General features: G+C 34.8%; 2 protein-coding genes across 4 annotated transcripts in view; both read right to left on the bottom strand.

The window, feature by feature from the left end:
- The window catches only part of LOC135850029 (uncharacterized), a 224,180-nt gene that overhangs the window by 61,052 nt on the left and 136,024 nt on the right, over positions 1-27,104 (bottom strand). For all 3 annotated transcript variants that reach the window (XM_065370716.1, XM_065370717.1, XM_065370719.1), the window contains exons 5-6: positions 13,448-13,554; positions 7,998-8,116 (exon numbers count right to left, since the gene is read on the bottom strand). In XM_065370716.1, the coding sequence (XP_065226788.1) occupies positions 7,998-8,116; positions 13,448-13,554 (226 nt within the window). The remainder of the gene's footprint in view (positions 1-7,997; positions 8,117-13,447; positions 13,555-27,104) is intronic.
- LOC135850033 (uncharacterized) lies at positions 17,535-19,594 on the bottom strand. Its single transcript, XM_065370726.1, has 2 exons — positions 18,691-19,594; positions 17,535-18,633 (listed from the first exon to the last, which is right to left on the bottom strand). Exons 1-2 carry the CDS (start codon positions 19,592-19,594, stop codon positions 17,540-17,542), a joined length of 1,998 nt encoding a protein of 665 aa, XP_065226798.1. The 3' UTR covers positions 17,535-17,539.

The raw sequence follows: 27,104 nt of genomic DNA, 5'->3' as shown, positions 1-27,104 counted from the left end.
ACACGAAATAGAAACCAGCTTGCAATAAACTACTTTAAAACAACAACTTTGCAATCCAATATCGATACGATGGCAGTAAAAATCTACAACTCTTTATCCTCTGATCTAAAAAACATAAATTCTACAAAAACATTTAAAAAATATCTGAAAGCATGGCTAGAGACAAGACAAAAGCTTTCTACACAGTGCAGGAACTTTTAGACCCTCAAACTCTGTAACCAATTATACGTCTACACCTACTATTACCTACCTGTATATTTATGTATATTTATGTATAACTTGTACAAGGCCAAAAGGCATAAATGTACTAAATAAAGAATTGAATATTGAATATTGAATATTGGGTCTGAAAACATCCTTTAATTAAAAACTGTATCTGACTCAACCAAAAGTCTTCACTTTGGGTCTATTCCATGCTCTTGGAAATCTGCAAAGGTCATAATGATCCTCAAACCTGGGAAACCTGCTGAAGATCCCTCTTCTTATAGACCAATCTCCTTGCTACCAATCTTTTCCAAAATGATGGAAGCAGTTCTTCTGAAAAGGATGGAAAAATTCACTGTAGAGATCATTCCTGAGTACCAGTTTGGATTCCAAAGAAAGCATTCAGCTATTGACCAGGTTCATCGAGTGGTCCATCAGATCGAGGGTGCTCTGGAGGATAAAAAGTTTTGTGTCATCGTTTTTCTTGATGTGAGCCAGGCTTTTGATCGGGTCTGGCATGACGGCCTTCTTCACAAGTTGGGCTCAATTTTGCCAGCCAACTTATGTGAAATTCTCAGTTCTTATCTCAAAGAACGCAGATTTGCTGTGTACTATAATGGTGAAACCTCATATGAACAGACAGCTGAAGCTGGAGTCCCACAGGGAAGCAAATTGGCCCCCAGATTATATCTACTGTTCACTTCTGACATGCCCACGGATCCTAATGTGATCGATGCAACGTTTGCAGATGATACTGCAAAAATCTCAATACATAGAGATCATCAAGTTGCAGTAAATAACTTACAAGTGGCTATGGACGAGTTTGCCAAGTGGGCAAATTGCTGGAAGATCAAATTAAATGAGAGTAAATCTTCAATGACCACATTTACCTACAGAAAATATGGCTATGCTAATATTTCAATCTATGGGTCAATCATCCCTCTGACAAATGTTTCTAAATACCTCGGATTGCATCTTGACTCCAGACTTAATTGGAACCACCACATCAAGGTAAAGAGAAAGGAGCTTGACTGCCGACTCAAAAACCTATATTGGCTACTAGGCAGAAATTCCAAACTTAGCCTAGAAAATAAACGTCTTGTTTATAACTCGATACTTCGGCCAGTCTGGCAGTATGGAGCACCTCTTTGGGGATGTGCAAAAAAGGCCAACAGAGACATCATCCAACGTTTTCAAAACAAAACTCTGAGATTGATGAGCAACGCCCCTTGGTACGTTAGCAACAGAACCCTTCATAGGGACTGGAAAATTATGTCAGTGGACGAAATCGTCAGGATATCAGCAAAAGCACACTCAAAACGATTATACCAGCATACCAACTCGGAAGCGATACAACTACTAGATAATAACTTCACTAGAAGACTTGCCAGAACAAAGACCACAGATTTCTTCGTGTAACTCTTCATCAAATGCCGAATAGGTAGAAAATTGGGCATTGGTCCACTTTTCTTTTCTCCTCACACTTTTGTAAATTTGTGTCTGTTAATTGTATGTGGTGAATGCCTCACGGCAGTTCTGCTGTTTCTTTGTTAAAATAAAAAAACTTTGGGTCTGAGAACACCCACAGATCGAGAATTGTGTCTGATTCAACCACAAGTCCTAACTTTGGTCTGAAAATACCAAAAGATCGATAACTGTGTCTGATTCTTAAGGATCATCTTCTTATTATATTGGTTCTGAGGTGATTAGAAGACAGATTTTTCATTCCTGGCGCAGAACCCGCTTACCTTAGTCATGTTGTAGGAGTGACTGAAGAGCTGTGATGAAAAATTTTGGTTGGGGAGATAAGCCGGTTCTGCGCCAGGAATAAAAAAATTTACTTTTACGTACACCTTCCAATTGAAATTTACCGAAATTAGTGAGGAATTTTTCAGTTTGGACTTGTCAAAAATAGACCTGAGTTTTACGTGTTCAAGTTCACTTTTAGTGATGGTGCTTTTAGTGCAATTTAAAATTTTGGAGATGATTGCAAATTAATCGTTAATTCCATAACGTTTTTTAGTTGAAAATCCGAAAATAAATTTCAGTTGCTAAAAATTTGGTTTGGTGGATTTTGAGACGTACCTACTACCTACTCCCAAGAAATTTATTTCACTTGCGTAGTTTGAATTGCTGTATTACCAATCCGGTGAAATATTCGACACATCGAATAGGACACCCTGTATAATTCGTTAAAATACACGTTACTTTACTCAATAAAAATATCACACAAATGTTTTGTTATCCAGACATAATATTTCATCTTGACAAAACGAACCGTATTCTAAATATGACAGAAGAGTAAGGCAATATTGTCAATGAGCTTATCAAGACATCACATTAACATGCGCATTTCATAACACACACTTTCTCGCTCACACTTTACAGCACAACATATACCTACTCGTACCAAGAAGGAGAATTGAATCTGGTCTTTTTGTCAAAATTCGCATTACATATGCAAATGCGTATTCTCACCGTAGGCATGTGCGAATCAAAACTGCAAAACGTAATCTCCCCGGGGATAGGCTTGGTTGGCAAAACGTTTGGCGAAATTGTATTATTGAAATTTGTCGGCGTGAAAATTCGCTATGTTTTTGACGGCTTTTCAAAATTATGTAAAAATCCGTGTCGCTTCAGCTATACGAGTATACGAGTACGACGAGTAGGTAGCGAGAAAAAAAAACGAGCAGAGGGAACCACGCGAGAAAGAGTGAAAAAGATGATGAAGTGAGAACAAGAGGAGGACGTGCTCTTTTATCGAGAATATAGGTAATATAATTTTTGTAATTTTCATCGCTCTGTATGCGTAACGTGGTGCGTATACTAAAGAGATGGATGGCACTGAAATGAGTAAGAGACGGAAAAAAAAAAAGGTGGGATAAATAAAGATGAAATTAATACGATAAGAGAAGCCTCTCTCTTTATTCTCTCTCGAAGATGCTACACAGTACATTTCCATCGCCTCCCCGCGTACTCTACACCATCATCCTCGATACTCGTCGTCTTCATCGTACTACGACTTGTACTCTATAGGTATATATTTCTTTTTAAAGGCATCTAATTGTTAGTATATTTTTGAAACACACAGCGAAGTTAACATTGCGAGAGTTTAAAGATAATAGAGTTAAACTTGGAAAAAGGCTCCGTGGAATGATGATGCTTGTTTCTACTTTATCGGCTTAATATTGCCGTTTTCACTAAGATAATAGCAACGGCGGCTTCTTACGTCGGATTGTGAATTTAATCTATTTTCCGCGGGCCTGAACCAAGAAAATGAGATATAAAGATTAATGCTGATCGCTAAAATGGCGTAGCTACTGTTCGCGAAAAAGAGAAGTGGTACTTTTTCTCGCCGCCGATGCCTTTTTTCCTCGTTTTTTTTCCTTTTTATTGGCGAAAACATTTTTTTTTCGAGGGTAAATATTTCAGTGAGTACTAAAATTCGAATTATGAGCGTTTTGTCGTAAATATAGTTGAAAGCGTTAGAAATTTTTAACCAGGTAATTTACCAGAGTTTTTATTCGCTAGACATCGGTTTTAAAACACCCAGCGAGATGTCTGCCGTAATGAATGAGTTGCTGCTCGAACCCTCCTCCCAAAAAAACCGATGTAAAATTTTTTGTTAGGATTCCTACAGAACGAGAAGGATAAGCGAGGAAGATGATTGAAGAATTAAGGGGGTTGTTTCGTACTAATATAAACGAGCTCCGGGAAAGATGTTATTTATCTGCACAAGTTTCACTTTTGTATCTTTCACGAGACACGTGTCATGGCATAATGAGTTACCAGACACGTGTCATAAATTATAGTGTACCTTGTGTGTCTATATAATTGATTCCTACGGATAGCTTCCATTGTGTAACAAGTGACCAGCGAAATGCTTGTCTAAAGTCGTATGACACGTGTTTGGAATCATAATCACGAGCCGCACAATTTAGCCATTCTCACCTTAGGGAACGTTTTTATAGATTTCACCAGGAAATTTGAAACACGAATGGTCTTCTTTGAAAGAGTTTTCAACCTGTCAGTGGCGAAGTAGCGGATTTACATATACGAGGACAGTACCAACGTGAAGCTTGAACCGTACGTCACTAAAAATTGGAAATCAAGGTACCTATAATCAATTTTTCATTCAAAATTTACCTTTCTAATTTTTGGATTTGATTGTCCTAATTCTGCTGGGAAGGAGGAACAGGTCTCAAAAGTTACAGAATTTTTTTGCACTCTTCTTTAAAAAATTTATAATGTAATTTAACAACTACAAAGGTACATAGGTATTTCAGTGAAGTAGGCAAATGGATGAGGAAGAGGAGGATGATGAGAAGGTTCGATGCTCAGAACGGAAACCCTCTACACACATATTGACATAAAATCCAAATCGTCGAAAAAAAATCTTTATCGAGCTATTTTTCAAAAACCATACCATACCACACATCCCAATAAATCAACATTATACGAATACACGAGTCGACGTTCATTAAACTAAACTATATAAACGCGTACCATATAACGTAATTATAATCTAGCAATATTTAATTGAAGATAGCACGATGCGATCGTCGTATAAATATCTTTTGACGTATCACGTACAGTTTATTAAAAGCGAATCGAATTCTCCCCATTTTAATCGACAATATCTTCCAGAAACGCTTACCGATCGCTTAAACACTTCCCCCTTTTAAATTTAACTTTATACATAAAACCGAACCGAACGAACGAACGAACGAACCTACGCCATACATAAAATCATCCCCCTTTTTACGAGCAACTTAGGCAAATATAAAAAAAAACATGTTCAACTTTTGCTTATCTCTTCTTCAAAAGGAGTTAACGAGGTGTAAACTATACGCACGTAAGCAATTAACGTAAAACCTTTAAAATAAAATTAATTAGATTTAAATAGTAAAAGGATTGATATAAATTACCAACCAACACTTTAAACCTATATAACCGCCGTTTTACGTTTATCCAGGCGCGAGATAGGCTAGCAAATCTTATTAATAATTCTTGTAATCCGGATAAAACTTGCCTATCTAGTGAGATGATAGGGGGAGGTACCAATGTGTGATATTTCGTCAGAGTAATCCCTTCTTATGTGCGGCATAGGAATGGTCAAAGTCGAGGGTAATTTTCAGAATGAGTTTTATGTCGGAGTCTATCACACTTCTTTATTTAGGAAATTCTTCAACATCTCTTCAAAAAAATTTTAACACTGTAGTTATTTTGATACGTTTGGTGCCTCCTATTTTATAGTGGTATTCTATAGTCGCAAATTTAAAGAATTTAGCTAATTTTTAAACTAGACAGAGACAGCTAAGCAAAGCTTAGCTGCAAAGTGTGCGTGGTTAGCTGCCTTTTCTACAGCTATAACCGTTATTACATCTAGGTAGTGCATAAGTGAATCAACCATGTCACAGTAATGAGAATTTTTGAAACTCTCACTGCTTCAAAATAATAATTGTTTTTCAGTGTTTTCATATTTTCCAAATTACAATAGGTATTTCAGAATAATTTATAAGCTTGTATTGCTTCTAAATTAAGAAATTTCTAGTTGTTTTTCATAGTTTGCATTGTTTTAAAATTTACAAAATTTCAAATCAATTTCCCGAATTCCCCATCGCTACAATTTCATAAAGTTTTCAATAAATTTTCAGAATTTTGCATTGCTGCTGAGTTAGGAAATTTGCAATCAATTTTTAGAATTCACATTGCCTCTAAATAGACAAATTTTGAATAATTTTTCAGAATTCTTATTGTCTTTAAATTAAAAAATTTCAAATTCAATTTTCAAGTTCATATTGTCCACAAATTGTAAAACGTTTACTCAATTTTTGGAATTTACATTGCCTCCAATTTTTCAGAATTCTCATCTTCTTCATAAATATTACAATACTTATTTCATAAAATTTTCAAGTTCACATTATCTGCAACTTACAGAACTTTTAATCAATTTTTGGAATTCTCAGCGTCTCTAAATACAAATTTTCATATTATTTTTTTTTTTAGAATTTCCATTGTCTTCAAATTTATAAATTTTCAAACCAATTTTCAGAACTTACTTTTTATTCTAAATTAAGAATTAAATCTTATAAAATATGTTAAGAATTTGAATTGCCTCTAAATTACACGAAAAATAATATGGGTAATTTTTACAAAGAAATTTAACTAAATACTGGTATTTAGCACAATTAAGTACCAGATCCCATTCAATAATTTTTACTGTAATCGTATAGTAAAAATTATCATTTTAATAAATTTTGCTATAACCTAGGTACCAATAGTAAAAATCATTTTGTTTTAATAATTTTTACTAAATCATGATAATAAAAATTACATGTTTCAATTGTACAAAAATTAGTTTAATTACTCATTTTGAAGTAATTTTTAAATTATAAGTAAAAAGTTAAAAATTATTCATGTCAAGGTAATTCTTACTATACTTATGGCTATAGGTAGACAAAAAATTAATGAAATGAATTTTTAGTTAGCAAATGATATCATAATTCATAACTCAATTTCAGCATTATTTTTGCCCCATTATCATGTACTACATAGGTAACTCCAAAGCATTTACCTATCCAATTTTCCTACGAAAAATCTGTCACCTACCTACTTACCTCATGGGGATTCGAACCTGGGTCCCTAAATTTCCTATTCCTACCTACATGCCCTAACCACTCAGCCACGAATTCACTACGAGGGTTAGGGCATTAAAATAATATATTTGTTTGGTAAACGCCCCACCAAACCACTCCCACTTGGAATTTACAGCTAACAGACCGCGGGGTGTAACAGGGTACAACGAAACACAGCTGGTGATGGAATAGACTGGGGGTATAGCAGGGTACAATGAGCGGCAGGTGTTCTACAAGTCCCCTTTTCCCTTTTTTAGGATTTAATGCATTAAAATAATGAACTAAAATTGCAATTACTCAGCAATTACCCATCCGAATTGAATGAAAATTAATCTATTCCCTCCGCCTTAATGATTCTCAAATGGTGTCCAATAGGTACAAAAAACGGTTGGATAGCTTAAGAGAACATTCATGTATAATGAAATTTCAATTTCTCAAAGCGAAACCAATAGTGTGCTACGCACACTAAAAAGAATTTCTCGCTGGTTTTTTGGGTGGGGGTGGGGGGATATTTTCATGTGGTAAAAGTGTGAAAAATACGGGTAAAAATATATTAGTTGTAGGACTAATTTCCATTAAGTAGGTTACTTAAAAAAAACATAAATCATTGAAAATAGTCAATTTTGGATTTTAAAAAATTCGCCAAAAATTGAAAAATGAATTCGAGTAGTTGAAACTTTGGTTATGTGGGATTTATACGTATGTACTATGCTCATTTCAGAAATCGCAGTCCCGTTCAAATCGTTGGCGGATACCTCCAGTGGTTCCTTGTGAGACGATTGGAAATCAGATTTTTTCATTCCTGGCGCAGAACCCGCTTACCTCTTCAATCAAAATTTCTCAGCACAACTCTACGGTCATTTGCAGAACGTGACTAAGGTAAGCGGGTTTTGCGCCAGGAATGAAAAATCTGACTTCTAATCGCCTCACAAGAACGAAAAAATCTATCAAAAATCATTTCGAGTAGCTGAAATTTCGGTTATTAGTGTTTCAAACCATGCTCGTTCCAAAAATGAAGGTCCCATTTAAATCAGTGGTAGAGGGGCATGAGTTCGGTTACCTTCGTTGCAAAATTCTCTAAATAACTACGCTATGATTATTTCGCAACCATAATAAATATACCTACGAGTAACATGAAAAATTCGTAATACTTACAAATGATCTTGTCTTTTGAAAGCTTTGCCGCAGGTTACACACACGTATTTTCTTTCATCACTATGGGTTAATTTATGTTTAGCCAAGGCCGAAGTATTACCAAAAATTTTCGAACATATCTGTAACAAAAATATCGATCAACTTTAGATACATATCTCTCGCAATCCATCGCTGCATCGTCGTTCGTCGTCGTCGCAACGCTCAGATAGCTTTATTACTTCGCTCGTTATAAACGAAAGAATATTGCCCGGGGCGAAATTTATTTAAGCATTGTAAAAACAAACACACAATGTAATTGTAATAAATTCCGAATGACAAATGGCATCTTTGTGCACGTAAAATACAAACAGAACTAAACAATAAAAGCGGTTTCCTTTTAACAAATTATTCCTTTTGAAAATTATACGATACTTGCGTTGCTCTCGCTCGTATCGTTCTTATAAATTGTAAAATATAATAAAAGCAAAACATTTGGTAAAAATTCAACCGCCATCTTTAGTATGCCCAAGTTATATATTACGAGTATTATGCGTTAATTTTAGAAAACAAAAAGCAATCCACTCTTCCGGAATTGCATTCGTTGAAGAAAAAATTACCTACATTTTAGAAGGGAAATATTATAATAGGCTATATATACGAAAAATAGCTAGGTATTTACGCGAAATAATTCGTTCAATTTTCGCTCGTCGAGAATCTCGAAAGTGGTTGGTTTTTATCTTGATTTCGCTATAGTATACCTAAAGATGAAAAAGGGCGACACGATGAGAAAAGAAAGAGATTCGAGATGGCAGAAATTACCTTTTAAAATTTGATCTTTGCGAACGCGTGAAAAAATTAGTCTCTCGAGCGAGTAAAATTTGATCAAACGATTAAAAGTGTTCGGTACCTGCTCGTATATGGCGTTTGTAACCTGGCATTTCTTTGTTTATTACTATCAAATAGGTGTCTAGAATACCTACCTACCAATATACAACTATGGTACGGTGTGAAATCGTATACCATGTTGAAGTTAACGTGATGAAAATCTTGGTGTTGGCACACAAACACATAAGTAAAAAAATATACTATAAAGTGTGATGGCGATGACGACGTCGTCGAAGTTGGGGTAATTTTGAAAAGAGCATTCTGTCGGTGAAAATTGAACTGGAAATAATTAAGAACTTACTTTAAAGGAATGCTCTTCTACGAGTAAAACGTCGTGGCTGTCTGGCCTTTTTTTTCTCCTTCTCTCCTTTCATTCCTTATATTCCCTACTTGGTGGAATTTTTTTCCTTTTTCTCGTTTTCTTTCAGTCTTTTTTTTTCCTACGTTACTTTTCATGAAAACTGCTTTTGATCAAAAAGAAAAGTTCTTTTCACTTCGTTTCATTCATTTTACATTTTTACTTTGAACTTTAAAAATGATTAGAGCCACATCTGCACCATGTTAACAAAATTTTCTACCGTTCTTTACTAAATTATTTCTTTATAGGGCTTTTCTCTCCCGAGTCGGCTGTGTCGTTGCGAACTTCTCCATCCCCCGAATTTTTTTCTTCATTTCTTTTATTCGCCTTTATACGAATGTAATTTTTATACTCGCTGTAACACCTACGATTAACTTTGATTCGCCAACAGTTTTTCATTTTTGTTATGAAAACAATTTAACGTCCGGATATAATTAGCTTTTTATTTCGCGCGAAAGTTTAATTAACGGTTTCATCGTTTAATGGGCTTGGGCGTGTAACACGCACGAGGACTTTTCGAGTAATTTACGTCCCCTGAAAATTGTACCAAGATCTATGGTAAAATTCACAATGACCGTATGCACGTGTCGTCTTCCCATCTAATGAGTCGAATAACCAAAATTAATAAACGTGCCACGAGCATCTTCTAACGTCATTTTTGATCTTGTACCATTTGTTACGATTGGATTACTTTTAAAGGTATCGTGTAATCGATCTTGGCTCCATTTGATACGAAAGTATCAATTTCCGGGCCCCTTGTCTATCATCACTCAACGATGAGAAATTTATTAACGACCGATTCTCGTTCCTTTGGTGTTGGAAAATATTGCAAAAGCGTACTCCTTGGAAATACTATACGGTGCTTTGAATTTTATACGATTGTGGTTTATGTATCTTATACCTACACTTTGAAAACGAGTAATGTACAATTTTCCTCGTTAGAATCGATTGAAAATTAAACAGGAAATTATCTTTCGTTAGAAGAAATTATTTCGCGTTTCCTTCGTATAGGTATTTAGAATGATATAAGATGCAGCAGGGCCTATTCTAAGGTTTTTTTGAAGCTGCACAATACCGACTGAAATTTTTTGAGATTCGTTTTAAAGGATGTCTTCTCCCCCCCCCCCCAAAAAAAGGAAAAAAACCAATGCAAATTTTTCATATATGTTTTATTTTGAAAAATTATTAAATTTTCGAAAGCTTTTGCCCCAGCTTCGCTCAGGCTTTCAGACCTTTGTTTCTGTTTTTGAAATTACATATTATAATTTCCTGAAAATTATTGTTAGAATTTTTAAATGTTGGAGCTATGAAAATCAACTTTTTGCATCAGTCATTTTACTTTTTGAATTTGTCAATTTTTTAAATTATTATTCTATTGTACAATTTTTTAAAAATTTTCAACAATGAAACATTACCTTCAGAAATTTAATAGACATAACCCAATCAATACAGGGTTGGTATGGGTGCGATATAACGAAACAGCAAAAAATTATTCTATGTAACTCAGAATAGCGACAAAAAGTGCGAGGATTCATTCGAAAATGCCAAAAAGCTTGAAATTTAACGTTGAAACTCTTATATTGAAAATCATTATTTGATAGGTACTTCACAAATTGTGAGTTTTCTTAGTAAATCTTTTACTCTCACTGCGCTCGGGAAAAATTGAAAATTTTCCAAAAATTATGTTCTGTCCTCTTTTTAAATTTTGTTTTCACAGACCAAAAGCCAAAGAAAACCCACAAAAAATAGGTAATAAGAAAAAAGGTGCGAATTTTTTGATTTTTGATCTTACTACACCAACCTGGCAATGGAACAATTCAAATTTGTTATGATTGTAGTAGCATTGTACATATTTGAAAAATTTAAATTACCTATTCAACATTTTTGTTTCCAACTCCAGGCTAAATAGCTTGAAAAATCTGTGGAAGGGGGATACCTGGGGTAAAAAGTTGAACATATTTCAGTCTTACCCCCTCCCCCTGGAGCTCTGTAACTAAAATCAACTCCCATGAACTAACTTTTGTAATTTCTAGCCATTTAGTCATTCTGGAACTTCCAGCGCGATTTTTGTTCCACCCAGAAATATAATTTCAAAATTTCACTTATGAGATATGTGGAAATCAATTCGGGCAGCTAAAAATTGTGGTCCATTTTCGGGTCTATTCAACAAATTTGTCCACATTTAATTTGATTTTCAGGCAAGCACATCAAAGACGTTTTTTTCAACCAGTATTCTCCAGTAATCAATCATTTAAAAAAACGTACTGTGTGTGACTGTCTGAAAATCAGCTCAAATTTGGATAAACTCCTTTAATATGTAGATCAAAAATAAGCTGGTTTTTAGCTCTTCAGCTCTTCAAATTTTTAAAAAATGTTTTAAAAATAATGATGGATCGACATTATAGTAAAACTTGAAATTGGTAATAGACATAGGTACGTTTCTGCAAGATTTCTTCAAAAAGGCCTCAAAAGTTTTTTTCTCCTCAGAAATAGCTCATTAACAGTAGGAAGAGCGTTACAAAACTGTCTTTGGATTTGTTTTTATCATTAGAAGTGAAAAGAACTGGTCCATGAAAAAATTTCACATAACTCATGGCAATCATTAGGTTTTTTCTGAAAAAAAGGGGCCCTCGTGAAAAATTTTTGGAACTTTCAAAGATTTTGCAATAGCACATTTCTATCCTCTGAGCTCCACTGCTACTTAGTAATTTTTTCTACTACATTTATGTATCTACCTTATACCTGATTATTTGTTTGATAGCATTGTGCAGTTTTTATAGTGTACCTTTCTCACTGAAGTTACATGGGTCCCAAATTCGTTTTTTTTGCATTTGATTGATACTGTTGTTGTTCATTATTTTATTACCTAGTAATTTTTTTTTAATTTGGATTCTGAATAATTTTTTTTTCAACTGCACAATTTTTTTTCCAACTGCACATCGATTTTTTGGAGCTACACAATATTGTTGGAACTACACGTTAGAATAGGCACTGAGATGCAGTTGATCTTTTAGCTTTTAGTTTTATAATACGTTTACTTTAATGGATGAAACAATAAGACGATGTAATTGGTACAAGGAGTACGAGTGATATGCGTTTTTATCGTATAACGTACGATTTCAATTATTAAACAGAGAGATTGATTCGTTTTGTCAAGATTTCTCATCCAAGTTTCATTATCCGCAATGTATTAAATCGATTCGATTGCTGTCTGTGTCGACTGTGTCGAGATACCAACATTCTTCGGTAAAAAATCACGTCGAGTTTCCAGTTCATTCACCTTTCTCGCCGAAGAAAAGTCTTAAGTATACAGAACGTAGGCGAAGAGGTTTGAAAAATGTGTTCATTATATTCTCGAAGCCTAATACTATAGAGGGGTTAATTTGAATGCGGGTTCTTTCCTATATATAGAGGTAGAAATTTTATAGATACTTTCGAAGCATAGGCACTTATTTCTTTACTTTTACTTCTCGGTATTTATATTTTATTGCGCGAAAATTTTTAATCATAAAATACTCGCGAAGCGACTCAACTTCTCTTATTTTTGCTGCGGTGCTCCCCTAAAAAACATAGGTACCTCTGTGTTCTTACGTTCTTCTCGTTTTTCGTGATCTCGAATTATAATGTACTACGTATAAACGTGAATCGTGAGTATACGAAATAAGAAGAATATTTTTCAAATGACAACGAAAATGGTAAAAATATGTCTTCCAACAGTTGGCGCGTTTTGTTTTTTTTTTCCTTTCTCGATGTTCGTCGCCGTTATCCGCGTAGTTCTAACAATATAAGGAGAAGAGTGAGAAGCGGAAACAATTTCTCGAATGAATAATTCGGGGGTAGAGAATTTTCTGAAACTTATTAAAAATGCGAACAACATTTTCTACGTCCTTCTAAAGATGTAGCCAATTTACATAAATATGGAAAGTTAAGAAAGTTATAGAGGTTAAAGCTATACGAGGATATTTTTTGTTTGAAAGATAAATTTCTTTATTAAGACAAAAAGAATGTTCTATTTTTCATTGCTGATGCTACCCCGGTTTGTCCCCTGTCCTTGGTAGCGTATTTTCTATCCCTCGTTTAGGTTGAGTTTTTTTGCTGATATTAATTTTTTCATTCGAAGAGAGATGTTGTAGTATAGAAGATGAACAAGACGAAGAATTTTTAATATACATATATATTACAAATACGAGTAGTGAAGCGGTATTTTTAATAATTTGTCATTACGTACCGAACATTGCTGAGGACCCCAGCCATTCGGAGATGATGCCTTCGGTTTGATTTTTTTACCCGATGACGGTGATTTTCCATCTGAATAGCATTTAACGTCTTCGGTAGCTGTAAAAATTAGAAGAAAAATTTTCATATTAACTATTAGAATGGGTTTTCAGCGAGTATGAGATGTGTGGGTGGAGTTCGTGCGGAATTTAATTTCTTTGTGTTTGAGGATGATGAGAGATGAGTATTTTTTTCAAACGTTTATATTTTATATCTGTGTATGCAAAAGGTTGACGGGTGCTGTATAAATTTATGCATGTCAATTGAATTTTTGCTACTCTAGATTGTGAGTATAATAAAACATGTGAAGTTATCTAGCCTAAACGATTGGATTTGCACAGTACTGGCAAGTTCAAATTGGACCCAGGTAAAGTCCAGTTTTGATCTGATCTGATCTGATATAATCTGATGCGATCTGATCTAAAATGTAATCTGATCACACTACTTTTTTACCAACACAAGTTATTTGAGCCGATGCAGTATCTAGTTCTTAGGGCAGTAAAAGAAAGATTCTTTAGACCAGCTGGGCCAGCGGCGGTGGCTGTCCTGCTCCCATACAAGGAGTACCTGGAAGCCGCCCCATCAACACCAGCTCAAGTCAAAGCCATACTAGACAGAAAGGAAAAGAAACTCATTGAAAAACTCCGGAAGGGAAGCTGGGGGGAGTTGGTGACAACTTCCAACGGTGTCTTTACGCTGGAGGAAATAGAGGAGGATCTGCTTATTTGCTTTCCGAAATACGCACTGGCACATTGTGTCAGTGTCGACTTCCAGATGTCTCAGGGTGCGGCGAAGCAAATTTCCAGGAAATTTGGCGATAAACGAAAAAGGAATTCAACAATAAGGGCGATTGATTTAATCGCTTCAATACGAACCCTTTTCGTACTCTATTTATTTTCGAATAAAAACAATAACAAAAACTTTTGAATCTTCAAGATAACAAACCTAGCAGCCGAATATTATCGAGATCGCGAACTTTAAATATAACAAAAACATAGCCAAATATAATTAATAACCGCGAATCCGCGACACTCCCGACGAAAAAAAAAAAAAAAAAACGAATTTTTAAATTTAAAATAATAAGTATAAACGAGAAAAATTACGATGTTTCCAAGGGATACAATTTGTTAATGGGACGGGTAAGTTTAGAATTTTTAGTTTCAACGATTGCTGATCTAACATTACTGTCTGAGCTAACATTAACATTAATTACTTTACCAACTTTCCACTCTCCTCTAGGACAAAATTTTTTATCACCTTCGATTAATACGATATCTCCTACTTTAGGAACTAAATCTACTACATTTTTCTTTTGTTTTATACTAATATTACGTTCGCGAAGACTAGTTAAATATTGGAATTTCCAAACGTTCCAAAATTGATTAATAATATCGTTAGATCTTTTCCATAAATTTACGATTACATCACGTTTAATATTTTTAACATTATCAATATCCGGAATAAAATCGAATTTGGTATTCATCAAATCATTAGGTGTTAATACATTACTATCATTTTCACCTACGTAAACAATAGGACGCGAATTAATAACAGAAGTTACTTCATACAACACGGTTCTCAATTGATTTTCTGTTATTATACAATTAAAAATTGTTTTCTTTAGCGACATTTTCACTATACCGATTAACCTTTCGTAAAAACCGCCATGCCACGGGGCATATTCAGGTAACAGTTTCCATTCTATCGAATTATTTTTACAAAAATCTATTACATCATTATCAGAAATTATTTGTTTCCAAAGATTTTCAAAAACCGATTTAGTTATTTTAAATTGCGGCGCGTTGTCACTTATTACAAATTTTGGAATTGTGCGTAATGCTATAAAATTACGAAAAGCGAGTAGGAATTCTTGAGTGGTCATATTCTCTAAAAGTTCTAAGTGAATCGCACGTGTAATCATACAAACGAAAATACTAACAAATACTTTTTTCTGGACTGAGTTATCACTGACGTATAAAGGACCAAATGTGTCGATACCACAACAGGAAAACGGACTGCTTTGATTTACACGGAATTCAGGTAACGGAGGAATTGCAGGATATTTATATGGACCACCATCATAGTATTTGCAGTTAGCACATTTTTTTAGAACGTAGTACACCGTCGATCTGCCTTTTGGAATCCAGAAATTTTTTCTCAATTCAGAGAGAGTATGGGAAACGCCGACATGATAGTTATCGATATGAATTTTTTCAATTAATAAACGAGTGAAGAATTCTTTCTCAGGTAGAAGTATTGGAAACTTCGCATTATCGTCGAGACATGATTCAACTAAGCGCCCATGACAACGTATAATATTTTGAGAATCACGCTTTAAACCAAGCGCATTAGGTTGCGAAATATCAGGATAATTTTTGTTTTGGATATATATAATCCACTGGTTGAAAGCTTCTTCGGTTTTCTGAACAATATTATTCGAATCGACATTTTTCATATAGCTTAACGTTGCATCAAGTAGATAGTTGAGGGTTTTAAATTGAGTACAATCGATTTTAAACGGAGGCTGAATTACAGCTGTATTATTCGAGATAAGTACTGGTTCTGGTTCAGGTTCAGGTTCAGGTTCGGATTCAAATTGTAAATTCATTGCCTTTGGCCAAGCGACTTCCATCTCTTTCAACCATGTGGGGCCTTCCCACCAGAACGAATTCAAATCTTGCACTTCTGCACCGCGACTGGCTATATCAGCAGGATTTTCAGCAGATGGAACGTAGCGATAATTGAACGATTTATCAATTTTCTTCACAATTCTTTCTACAAATTTGGGCAAAACTTTTTTCGAACATAACCATGATAATACACATTTGGAATCAGACCATACATAAATATTTTTGATATTAACATCAGAAAATTCATTCTTAACGAAATTCACGATTTGACTACCGATATATAAAGCTAACAATTCTAACTTCGGAATAGTTAAATTATTGCGAGGAGCAAGACGAGATTTAGCAAAAACGAGACGAGTTAAATTATTTTTCTTAACGTAAACGGTTGCAGCATAAGCTTTTTGAGACGCGTCAACAAAACAATGTAAATCAAAATCATTACAAGCATTACCGCCACGAAATATGTACCGATCTATTTCTACATTCGAAATACAATTCAAGTTATTTAATAATTCTTTCCACGACTTTTGATCTTTCTCATCTAAAACATCATCCCAATCTAAGTTTTTGCCCCATAAATATCGAATAAATAATTTAGCTGGTAAAACAACAGGACACAAAAAACCTAATGGATCAAAAATCGAGGATACCTTTTTTACAACTTCACGTTTTGTAATAATAATAGCCGAATTAGCGAGTTTATGATTAATCACAAAAGTATCATTTTTAACATTCCATTTTAACCCTAAAATACTAATTTCAGATACATCTAAACGATCTTCTGGTTTTAAAACATTTTTAAGTTCATTACAATTCGTAACCCAATTACGTAAATTCATCGAAGCATCATTAAAACAAGATTTTGAAAAATTATAAAGATCAATAGCTTCATCTACCGAATCGACACTCAAGATAAGATTATCCACATAAAAACTTCTTAGTAATAGCGGAACGAACTTCGAATCATATTGATTTAAATGAAAAATTATTGTTAAAGTTAACAAAAACGGACTAGCAATAACACCGAACGGAATTTTAGTAAAGCGAAATATAATCAAATTATCGAAGTTTAGCGGTTTATTAAAATCTTTTATCCAAATAAATCTAACAAAATCGCGATCACGTAATTTCAAACCGATTTGCAAAAATGCTTTTTCAATATCAGAAGTTAATACAAAACATCTCAACATTAAGCGCAAAATCAAACCGCATAACGTTTCCAAAAGAACACGACCACGAAAAATACAATCGTTTAAGCTTTTATCAATTTTTCGAGATTTTGCAGAACCGTCATAAACAACTCGTAAACTGGTACTTTTACCTGGTGTCAGAACTTCGTGATGCGGAAGATAATGAACTAAATCTTCTTTATCGTTGATAGATTCGTTGACTCGTTCGATAATACCTTGAGACTCTTAGTATTCGATCACTTTGTCATATTCGTCGAATAATTCTTTGTTCTTTTCGAATTTTCTCATCTGAGATTTCAAACGACCGTAGGCGAGCCCTTTGTTCGATTTTAAATCAGGAGGGTACTCTTTCCAGGGCCAAGCTACTTCATAACGATTATCTATCAATTCTATATTATCATAAAAACTTTTTACCGCAAGTTCATCGCCAATATCCTCCACTGAGGTTGAATCATCTATCCCAATCGCATCTAATTTCCATAGGTTTTCTACCATTTCAATCTCGGAGAAGAAAACTGGAGTTTCGTGGTTTTTATCGATTCGACCAACAACCAGCCATCCAAATTTCGAATTGATTAACGAAGTTGAATCATCAATAATTACTTTTTCCATGACCATAAAATCGAACATGTAGTCATTTCCAATCAGGAGTTCAGGTACAAGATTTTTATCAACTTCAGCGAGCTTGAATTTCTTGAATCTGGAATCTAACTTAATATCGTGGTGATTTATTCGATTAATAATTTTAGGTATCGTATTTGCAGTGATTTTTATTTTTTCACCATCATTTGTAAAAATATCTAAACTAACGACCTTGGTTGAAATTTCTCGAGGAGCTTCGGAACAAATCGTAGAAATTCTAATCGTTTCATAATGAAGAGGCTTCAATTTTAATTTATCGGCCAACCTCGTAGTAATGTACGATCTTCTTGAACCGCTATCCAGAATTGAGGTAACTTTCTGAACACGACTTTCATTACCAACGTTGATTGTGGCTGCTAACAGGTTACCTTCTTGATCTTTCATTAGTAAAGATTCAGTTGGTTCAGGATTACTAACTTCTTTTGAAAATAATTTAATACATAAACTACGATGATGACTACGACGTTTCTTACAATGTACACATGGTTTGTTTACCGTACAGTCTTTAGCGAGATGACCAGGATTCAAACAAATGATGCAACGACCATTCAATTTCTTTCTTCGGTCTTCCAATGTCGTTATTTTGCTGCATTCATCGGAATAATGTGACGTTTCACCGCAATAGATACATTTTTTACTCGGTTTTCTATCACCAGTTATCAAGCTCTCTGTAGTACCTTTGAAAAAATCTTTTTTATTAGGATTATTATCGGATGACTCACTCCAATTCGTACCACAATATTGCTCTTGTTTCCATATCAATTCGCCAACTTTCTGCCTCAATTCGGATAAATCGTTACTTGCAACATCCAAATCGGCTTTCATAATTATATCAAATGGAAACTTCTTCATAATCATCGAGTACAGTATGGTGTTGTTTTGAATATTTTCACCTACACCTTCTAAAGCATGTAAATTCGATTCAATATTATCGTAAGTATTTCGCAAATTTTTAGTCCATTTGTTACTTTTTGGAATTTTCGTTAAATTATCGTATAATAAATCAATTAATTTCTTTTTATTACCAAACTTCTTTTTTACCATTTCGTATGCGATTGGATAGTTTGCAGCAGTGGTACCCATACCTTTCAACAATAATTCAGCTTCGCCTACCAGGTTATTTCTCAAGTACGTAAATTTATCAGTTGCTTCTAAATCAGTATTATGTACAGCTGAGTTGAACGAAGACCAAAACGATTCGAATTCAAGTAGATTACCACCATATTTCTTCAACTCCAACTTTGGTAACTTAATCGTAGCTTTTGAAGAAGAACAACAACTACCGCTACCACCAGATTCAGTTGTACACTGTCTTTTAAAACCTGGAACAGCACTGCTATTAGAGAATTTTTCGATACTGCTTTCTAATTTACCTTTAATGGCGATGTAGTCATCTTCGAATTTTTCTATGAAAGGGTCCAGATCCGGAACTTCGAAGTTGTCGAATTCGTCAAGTAAAGCAAGATAATTTTTATATATATCTTCGACCATTGTCAATTTCACTTTAACTTCGTTAAAATCTGCCGTCGCCAGCTTCTCACTTACGTATGACATACTTCTAGTCAGTGAAGAACGAAGTCTGGACTTTCGGGTGGATAACGCTTTTAGCTTTTCGGCATTTTCGCTGGTTTCCGGCATTTTTGGAATTTACCAACGAATTCGGAGGACGAAACGAACGATTATTTAGGATCAGCCTGCTACCATAACGAAAAAGGAAATTCAACAATAAGGGCGATTGATTTAATCGCTTCAAAACGAACCTTTTTCATACTCTATTTATTTTCGAATAAAAACAATAACAAAAACTTTTGAATCTTCAAGATAACAAACCTAGCAGCCGAATATTATCGAGATCGCGAACTTTAAATATAACAAAAACATAGCCAAATATAATTAATAACCGCGAATCCGCGACAAGGGACACCCTGAGGAAGCAGGGGGGGCTTCAGTATGGGAGGTAGTGGAAACCAGAAAGGAAGGTAAGCTCGATGGCCATAAAACAACAAATTTCGTGCTGTATATGGTAACAAAAGTGAAGTACAAAGATAAACCTACAAAGAGGGACTTCCTTATAACGTTGAAAAACCTCATCAAAAAATGCTCGGAACTGCAAATCGAGATGCTGGCTATACCCAGGTTGGGTTGCGGACTGGACGAAATGGACTGGAGACTTGTAAGACACGTGCTAATCGAGTTCTTCAAGAACTCTCCGATTACAGTCCGAGTCTGCAGCCAATCGAGAAGATAGTGTAGCCAGTACCAGATAGTTACCCGAATAGCGACCCGAATCCCGATTTTGTCCATATTTTAAGATGTATATAAATTTTTCATTATTTTCTAGTTTGTAAAAGGTGGTTGGTGCCAAAGAATTATAAATAGACACCCTCCACCTCATATTTGTACATGTAAAAATTGTAATTAGGGTTTTAGGTCTAAGCTAGTTTGTTTAAGTATGACCCCCTAAATCCATTAACGTAAATAATTTCCCTTTTTTGTAAATATTTTGTTATTTCTTTTATTTTTTCATATTCTTTTATTTTTTATCCCCCAAAATTATATCATATCCAAATGAAATAGAAGAAAAAGAAGCCAGAAACATCCAGACATCAAAGTTTCCCAAGACGCAACCTGGATCAAGATATTTATTACTGTATATACTTAATAGCCTAGCTTTAGTGTAGAAAAAACGTAACAATCTTCATTGTGGGCGGTTGGTGAGAAGCAAGTGCACTGACCGCCCCACAAATATCCCAATGTACTCACGGTCTTTTAACTAGAGGCCCCAACTTGTTGGGATCACCCCTAGGCAAAATCACTCCCCCTTCAAACTTCCCCCAGAGACTGGTCGGGGGCCCAGTCTGCTGCCAGACAGGTACGCGTGAGTAATGACTCATGGAACTTGGCAGAGATCGAGCCTTAGGCAACTGCCTAGGGGTTTGGGTCAGGGTGGACGATCCGTCTCACTCTCCCCCCCCCATTCCCCTTCCCGTCCCTCATCTTAATTTTGGGGCGAAGGTATAGTTTGTATTATAGAATAGCTAATATTAGTAACCCTAAAATTAAGATTGTTTTTTCTTTTAAATAAATACAAACCCTCGGCGCCTAGTGCGTCCGAGGTGTTTGAAAAAAAAATCTGATCTGATCTAATCTGAGGCAATCTGATCTAATCTGATGCAATCTTATCTGATCTGATGTAATCTGATCTGATCTGATGCAATCTGATCTAATATAATGTTATGTGATGTGATCCAATCTAATCTGATCTGATGTGATTTGATCTAATTTAATCTGCTCTGATGTTATCTGATTTGATCTACGCTAATCTGATCTGATGTGATCTGATTTAGTGTAACCAGATTTTATCAAACCTGTCTGAGCAAATCCAATCTAATCTAATCAGATCTTATCATTTTCCAATTCATCTTCCCAGGGTAAAATGATAAAATCTGATCAGATCTGAACAGATGTAATCCGGTCTAAACTCTGATCTGATTAGATGTAGTTGGATTCATCAGCAAATTTCTGGATCTAATCTGGTCTGATCAGATTTTTTCCACATCTGTTCAGACCTAATGGGATCTAATAAATCAAATTGGATCCAGAATGTCCGGATCTTATCAGATCCAATCCGATGGGGGGGGGGGCATTAAAAAGAATACGGATAATAGTTGGAAATTTGTAATTCAAACTGCAAAAATTGATAAAATTTCTGCAAAATTTTGAGAAATTTGTTTGAAATTGCATGAAACATTGTGAAAATATGTTGAAAATTGAGCTAATTACGAGTAGATAATAAAATCATTTATTAGGTTTCAAAAATTGATGAAATTTCACCAAAACGGCGAAACATGGCAAAAATTACATTGAGCATGGTTAAAAATCAGTTGAAATGATGATATAAAAATACAAAAATACAAAATCTAATGAAATCTCATCAACTCAAAATTATATAGAACGTTGTCGTTAAGACATGTTAAAATGGTGTGTACCTAAATAATTTAATAAAAGTTCAAATTATTTAAAATCATCAAAAACTTGCACAAAGCGTTAATAAAATATGCAAAAATAGCATAAAACCACTTTAAAAAAATCAAAAAGTACCAAAAATTGATGAAATTCCTGAAAAATTTGTAGAAATTAAAAAAATTACTTAAAATATCGTGGAAACCTTTTTTAAAAACACACATCTCTTGTTGAAAAATTATTCAAAGTAAGTATTAAAAATTGAGAAAAACTATAAAAACATGTTAAAAATGGCATTAAAATAATTAAGTATCACTTAGGTACATATGTACTTATCAAAAACTCATCAGTCTTAGATAATTTTCAACACTTTTTATTAATTTCAATGTTTTTTTGGCTTCTTGTTTCATTATCATGAATTACGACGTTTTATGTAAGTTTTGTTAGGTAAGTTGACCTGGCTAGTAAAATTGCATCAGTTTTTGATAATTCTCAACGGTTTTAATAGTTTTTTTCAGTGTTATTAATTATTATTTAAAACATTTATGCTGTGTGTGATTCAGAGATCTGAAGATTGTGCGAAGTCGAACTTGGAATTTTGATTAAAACTTCTGTGTTTTTATTCTATTTACGTTGCTTGCATTAATTTACTTACCTACCTAATTTTTGAACCTTTTGGAAATCCGTGATCTAAATGTACTATGTATGTACAATTTAGCGAAAGCTTCTCCATTATTAGAAAAAACACCAGCAAATAATTTCGCTCGAATTTATTGATTGACCCTCTGATCCCTCTTGAAATACTCACATCATGCTCAGGACGAAAAGGAAATTCTTCTACACACGTTTTAACCCTCTTTAAAAAATAATTTTTTTGTGTAAAAAAAAAACTCGGTACTAAAATTTATTTCGAAAAATTGCAAAAAAAAACTCCTCGTAGCATTAGATGCTGTCGCGTACTCTTTCTGCCGTAAACAAAAAGAAAGAAAGAAGTATAAGCTCGTATAAAATAATAGATTTACACAAGGTCGTAAATTTCTATTTGCGAGCACATAGGTCGACATCGCGTATAACCCCACAGAACTGGCCAAACTTCCGGGTACAAAGAGAAATTACTCGCTACTAAATATTTCGTATCCATTTATTTTTTCGATCGTTAAATTCAAGTCCATATAGCGTATAGTTTTTCTACAATGATATAAAATTTCAAGAAATAGTCAACTCGTAAACTTCGATCGTCTATTACGGTTGATACGCGGCGTTGCGTTTTCTTCTTCGTCCAAATGAATAATGAAAATTGAAAAAGATAAATGTTTAAACGTGATTAATACGAGATTTCAAAATGATTGCTCGCTCGAGAGAAAGAGAGAAAAAGAGAAGACGATGACGCGACAACTCTTAAGCAGCATTTTATTATAGGTTTCCCAGGAGTAACGACACTGACGTAATTATACTCGTTGTATAGCGTAGACGAGGTACTTGAAGACGAGATGCTGCGATGCTGCGATGCTGGGTACACTACACTAGACATGTTTGGTGAAATTACGATAAAAATTATCAACGTGCTGTATATCTCCCTGATGTAGTATATAGTTTCGTAGCATCGTTGGTTCTATAAAACTTTTACTCTCTGATTCCTAATTTCCTACACACTCGTCTGATTTGTGATTGGCATAGACGAGCACGCAAAAGAACTAATTTTTGATCTCTCAACACCGCTGCACAGAAGCTCGCTGGGAAAAAAATAAAAAGCTAAATAAGCTTTTGACGTTTCTTTTTGTAACTTTTCCGCTACATATAATTCAATCAATATACGAAATGACAACAGATTCCTCGAAAAGACTTTCATCCTTGTTGTTTTCATTAATTCCGGCCCCTTCACGTCGCCGGCGACGACGACGAATCGAGCGCGCACGCCAAAAAAAATTAAATAAAAACGAGAAACGGCAGCGTATTCGTTCGAAACGGTTTTTAATAAGATTAGTTTCATGCTACTTTCGTCAGCTTTCAAAAGTTTCTTTTGTTTCAAATTCGTTGTTTTACCTCCTTCTCGGATTTTTCTGCTTTTATTTTTATAGCAACTTTTATTCCTGAAGCCTCGTGTAAAAACAACTGCCAAGATACTGGAATTTCCAACGCTCTTTTGAGCTCTTCGGTGTTTTCTTTTTTTTTTTTATGGAGTAAGAAATCAAATTTAGAACGTCTTAAATTTTAATTGGTTGACCTGAGAGCTGTAGTTTTATTTGAATTTGCATTTTGAATGTTTTTTTTTTTTTTTTTTTTGGGGGGGGGGGGGTGTTGTTTATAATTAATAATTAGGTACCTACTTATCATAACATTACTACACTCGTGGAGTAATGCGGTGCGATGTATTCCGATTTCAATTGATTTTCATTAATTCTGAGTGTTCCTTCCAAAATACATATTTACTAAAAGTGGAGAAGTAATATTTCTAAGTTACCTCCAAATACTACTTTTTATCCTGATAAACGTATCCAAAAATTAAGGTGACGTTTTTTCGTACCTATTCTCGATTTCGAAGGTTCCAAAGTTAACCAGAAAATACAATGTCTTTCCTTACAAAGTCAAAATTGTGCGAATTGACATATGTAGGTATTATGCTATTTTTGCATGTTTCATTGACACTTTGTGCAACTTTATAGGTATCAATTTTGCCAGTTTTTGATGATTTTAAATGATTTGAACCTTTATTAAAATGTTTAGGCATTATATACCATTTTAACATGTTTTAACGACGAGGTTATTTCTGCCATGTTTTGCCATTTTGCTGAAATTTCATTAATTTTTGAAACCTAATTCAAAGTGATTTTATTATCTACTTGTAATTAGCAGATTTAATTGCAAATTTCCAACTATTATCCATAAAAATATTCTGTACACTCCCAGTAATCGTGAGCTATGCACGTACCCATTGTACTGGATCTGATCAGATCCGGACATTCTGGATTCATCTGATCTATTGCATCTCATTGGGTCTGATCAGATGTAGAAAAAATATAATCAGACTTGATCAGATTCACAAATTCACCGAATCGAACTAGATCTAATCAGATCAAAATTTTGACCCCGATTACATCTGTTCAGATCTGATCAGATACTGTCATTTTCCCCTGAGAAGGAGAATTGGAAAACAATAAGATGTGATTAGATTAGATTTGCTCGGACACATTTGATGGAATCAAATCAAATCAGATTAGTTCAGATCAGATCACATCAGATTCAGATTAAATCACATCAGATCAGATCAGATTCGATCAGATCAGTTTAGTTTGGATCACATCACAATGCACATTAGACCATATTAGACAATTCACATCAGATCAGATTATATCAGATCAGATCACATAAGATCAGATCAGATCAGATCAGATCAGATTATATCAGATCACATCAGATCAGATTATATCAGATCACATCAGATCAAATCACATCAGATTAGTACAGATCAGATCAGATCAGATCAGATCAGATCAGATCAGATCAGATCAAATCACATCAGATCAGATCACATCAGATCAGATCATATTAGCACCAATCACAGGCGGAGGACCTGAGTCCAGCCAACAACATGAATAGAACAGACCAGCTATTAGTCCTGCAACTTAACGCAAATCACGACCTGTTATGCTGTTCTTTACTTCGAGCTCACGCTATGAAACATTATGCCGACGTCATCATGGTTTCAGATCCGTATTTGTTCAAGGGTACACTATCGTTTTCTGGTTATCGCTCTATTGTTAAAGATCGAGTCGCATTGCTGGTTAGGTACGGACTTACATTCTCAGAGGTTCGTTGCGATATCGAAAACGTGGTGTGTGCAGATGTTTTAGGTGTCAAATTTTATTCAGTATACATTCCTCCACAAGATAACATCACCAAACCTCTCGAAGCCATCTCAACATCGATGTCACCCCCCTCCCCTTCAGTCATAGCAGGAGATTTTAATGTTGTTACTTCATTGAACTCAACATCTATCTCTAATCAGAGAGGTGCAATTTTTGATTCGTTTGTGAAAAGCTGTGACCTTCTAGTAGCAAACGATCATACTCCCACTCGGCATTGGGTACACAGTGGAAAAAACTTCTCTGCCGCACCTGACCTTACCACCAGCTTCTACCCTTTAATCAATAATTGGGAAGTTATTGATGACAACTTTTTATCAGACCACAGATTAATTTCATTCACAGTTGACATCACCGTTAATAAACCTATAGAAAGATTGCGCGTTCGTGTTGATCATGAAAAACTCTCTGAACTGGTAGCTTCAGCCAACTTAGCACCTATTGATAATAATGCTACTTCGGAGGATATTGATAATTATTGCTTTGGACTCACAAATAAGCTAGCTGACCTGGCTAAAGAAGCTTCAACACCCATACCACCAATCCGAGTCGTTCATTGGTGGAGTGACGAGTTACAAGAGCTGAAATGCGCTTTTCGGAAAATTGATAAGCTGTCCCGTAAAGAAAAATCACCAGTTCGTCGTGCTGTATTTCTTACATTCCGACATCAGTTTCGTAAGTTTTACCGGAAAGCAATACATGATTCAAAAATCAATGCATGGCGCAATTTTGTGAGTAACCAGCGTGAGTGGGGACGAGCATATAGTATTCTGGTCAAAAACAAGCAACGTCCGTTTATGTCTCAGAGTGTCTCTGACCATATTGAAGATTTAATTGATTCAAAGTTTCCTGATGATCCGTTTCCTGAGGAAATCCTACATACACCCGCCCTAGGTTCTCAAGGTCCTCCCCCTCTCATTCTACCATCTGATGTTACTGAAGTACTAAAACAATCGAGTAATCGCAGCTCTCCAGGTCCGGATGGCCTGGGTTACAAAGTAATCAAGACTCTTCATTTAATCAACCCTGCAATTCTTCCTGCTCTGTACAACCTGTGTATACGTAACTCGTATTTTCCTAAAATGTGGAAAGTAGGCAACATTTCCTTCATCCCTAAACCCGGCAAGGACCCCGAGACATTTGACGGGTATCGTCCCATTACACTGTTGCCGACAATAGGGAAAACGTTCGAACGATTAATCAAAGCACAACTAGAGTTATTTTTAGAAACATATTCACCACTTAACAATAATCAATATGGTTTTCGTCGTTTTCGATCATGTGAACTTGCTTTACACGCTGTACTAGATTGTATTAATAAG

Source organism: Planococcus citri, chromosome 1 (genome assembly GCF_950023065.1).
Source record: "Planococcus citri chromosome 1, ihPlaCitr1.1, whole genome shotgun sequence".
Taxonomy (NCBI): Eukaryota; Metazoa; Arthropoda; class Insecta; order Hemiptera; family Pseudococcidae; genus Planococcus; species Planococcus citri.
The sequence above is the reverse complement of the archived record's forward strand: the minus strand, read 5'-3'. Positions and strand labels throughout refer to the sequence as shown.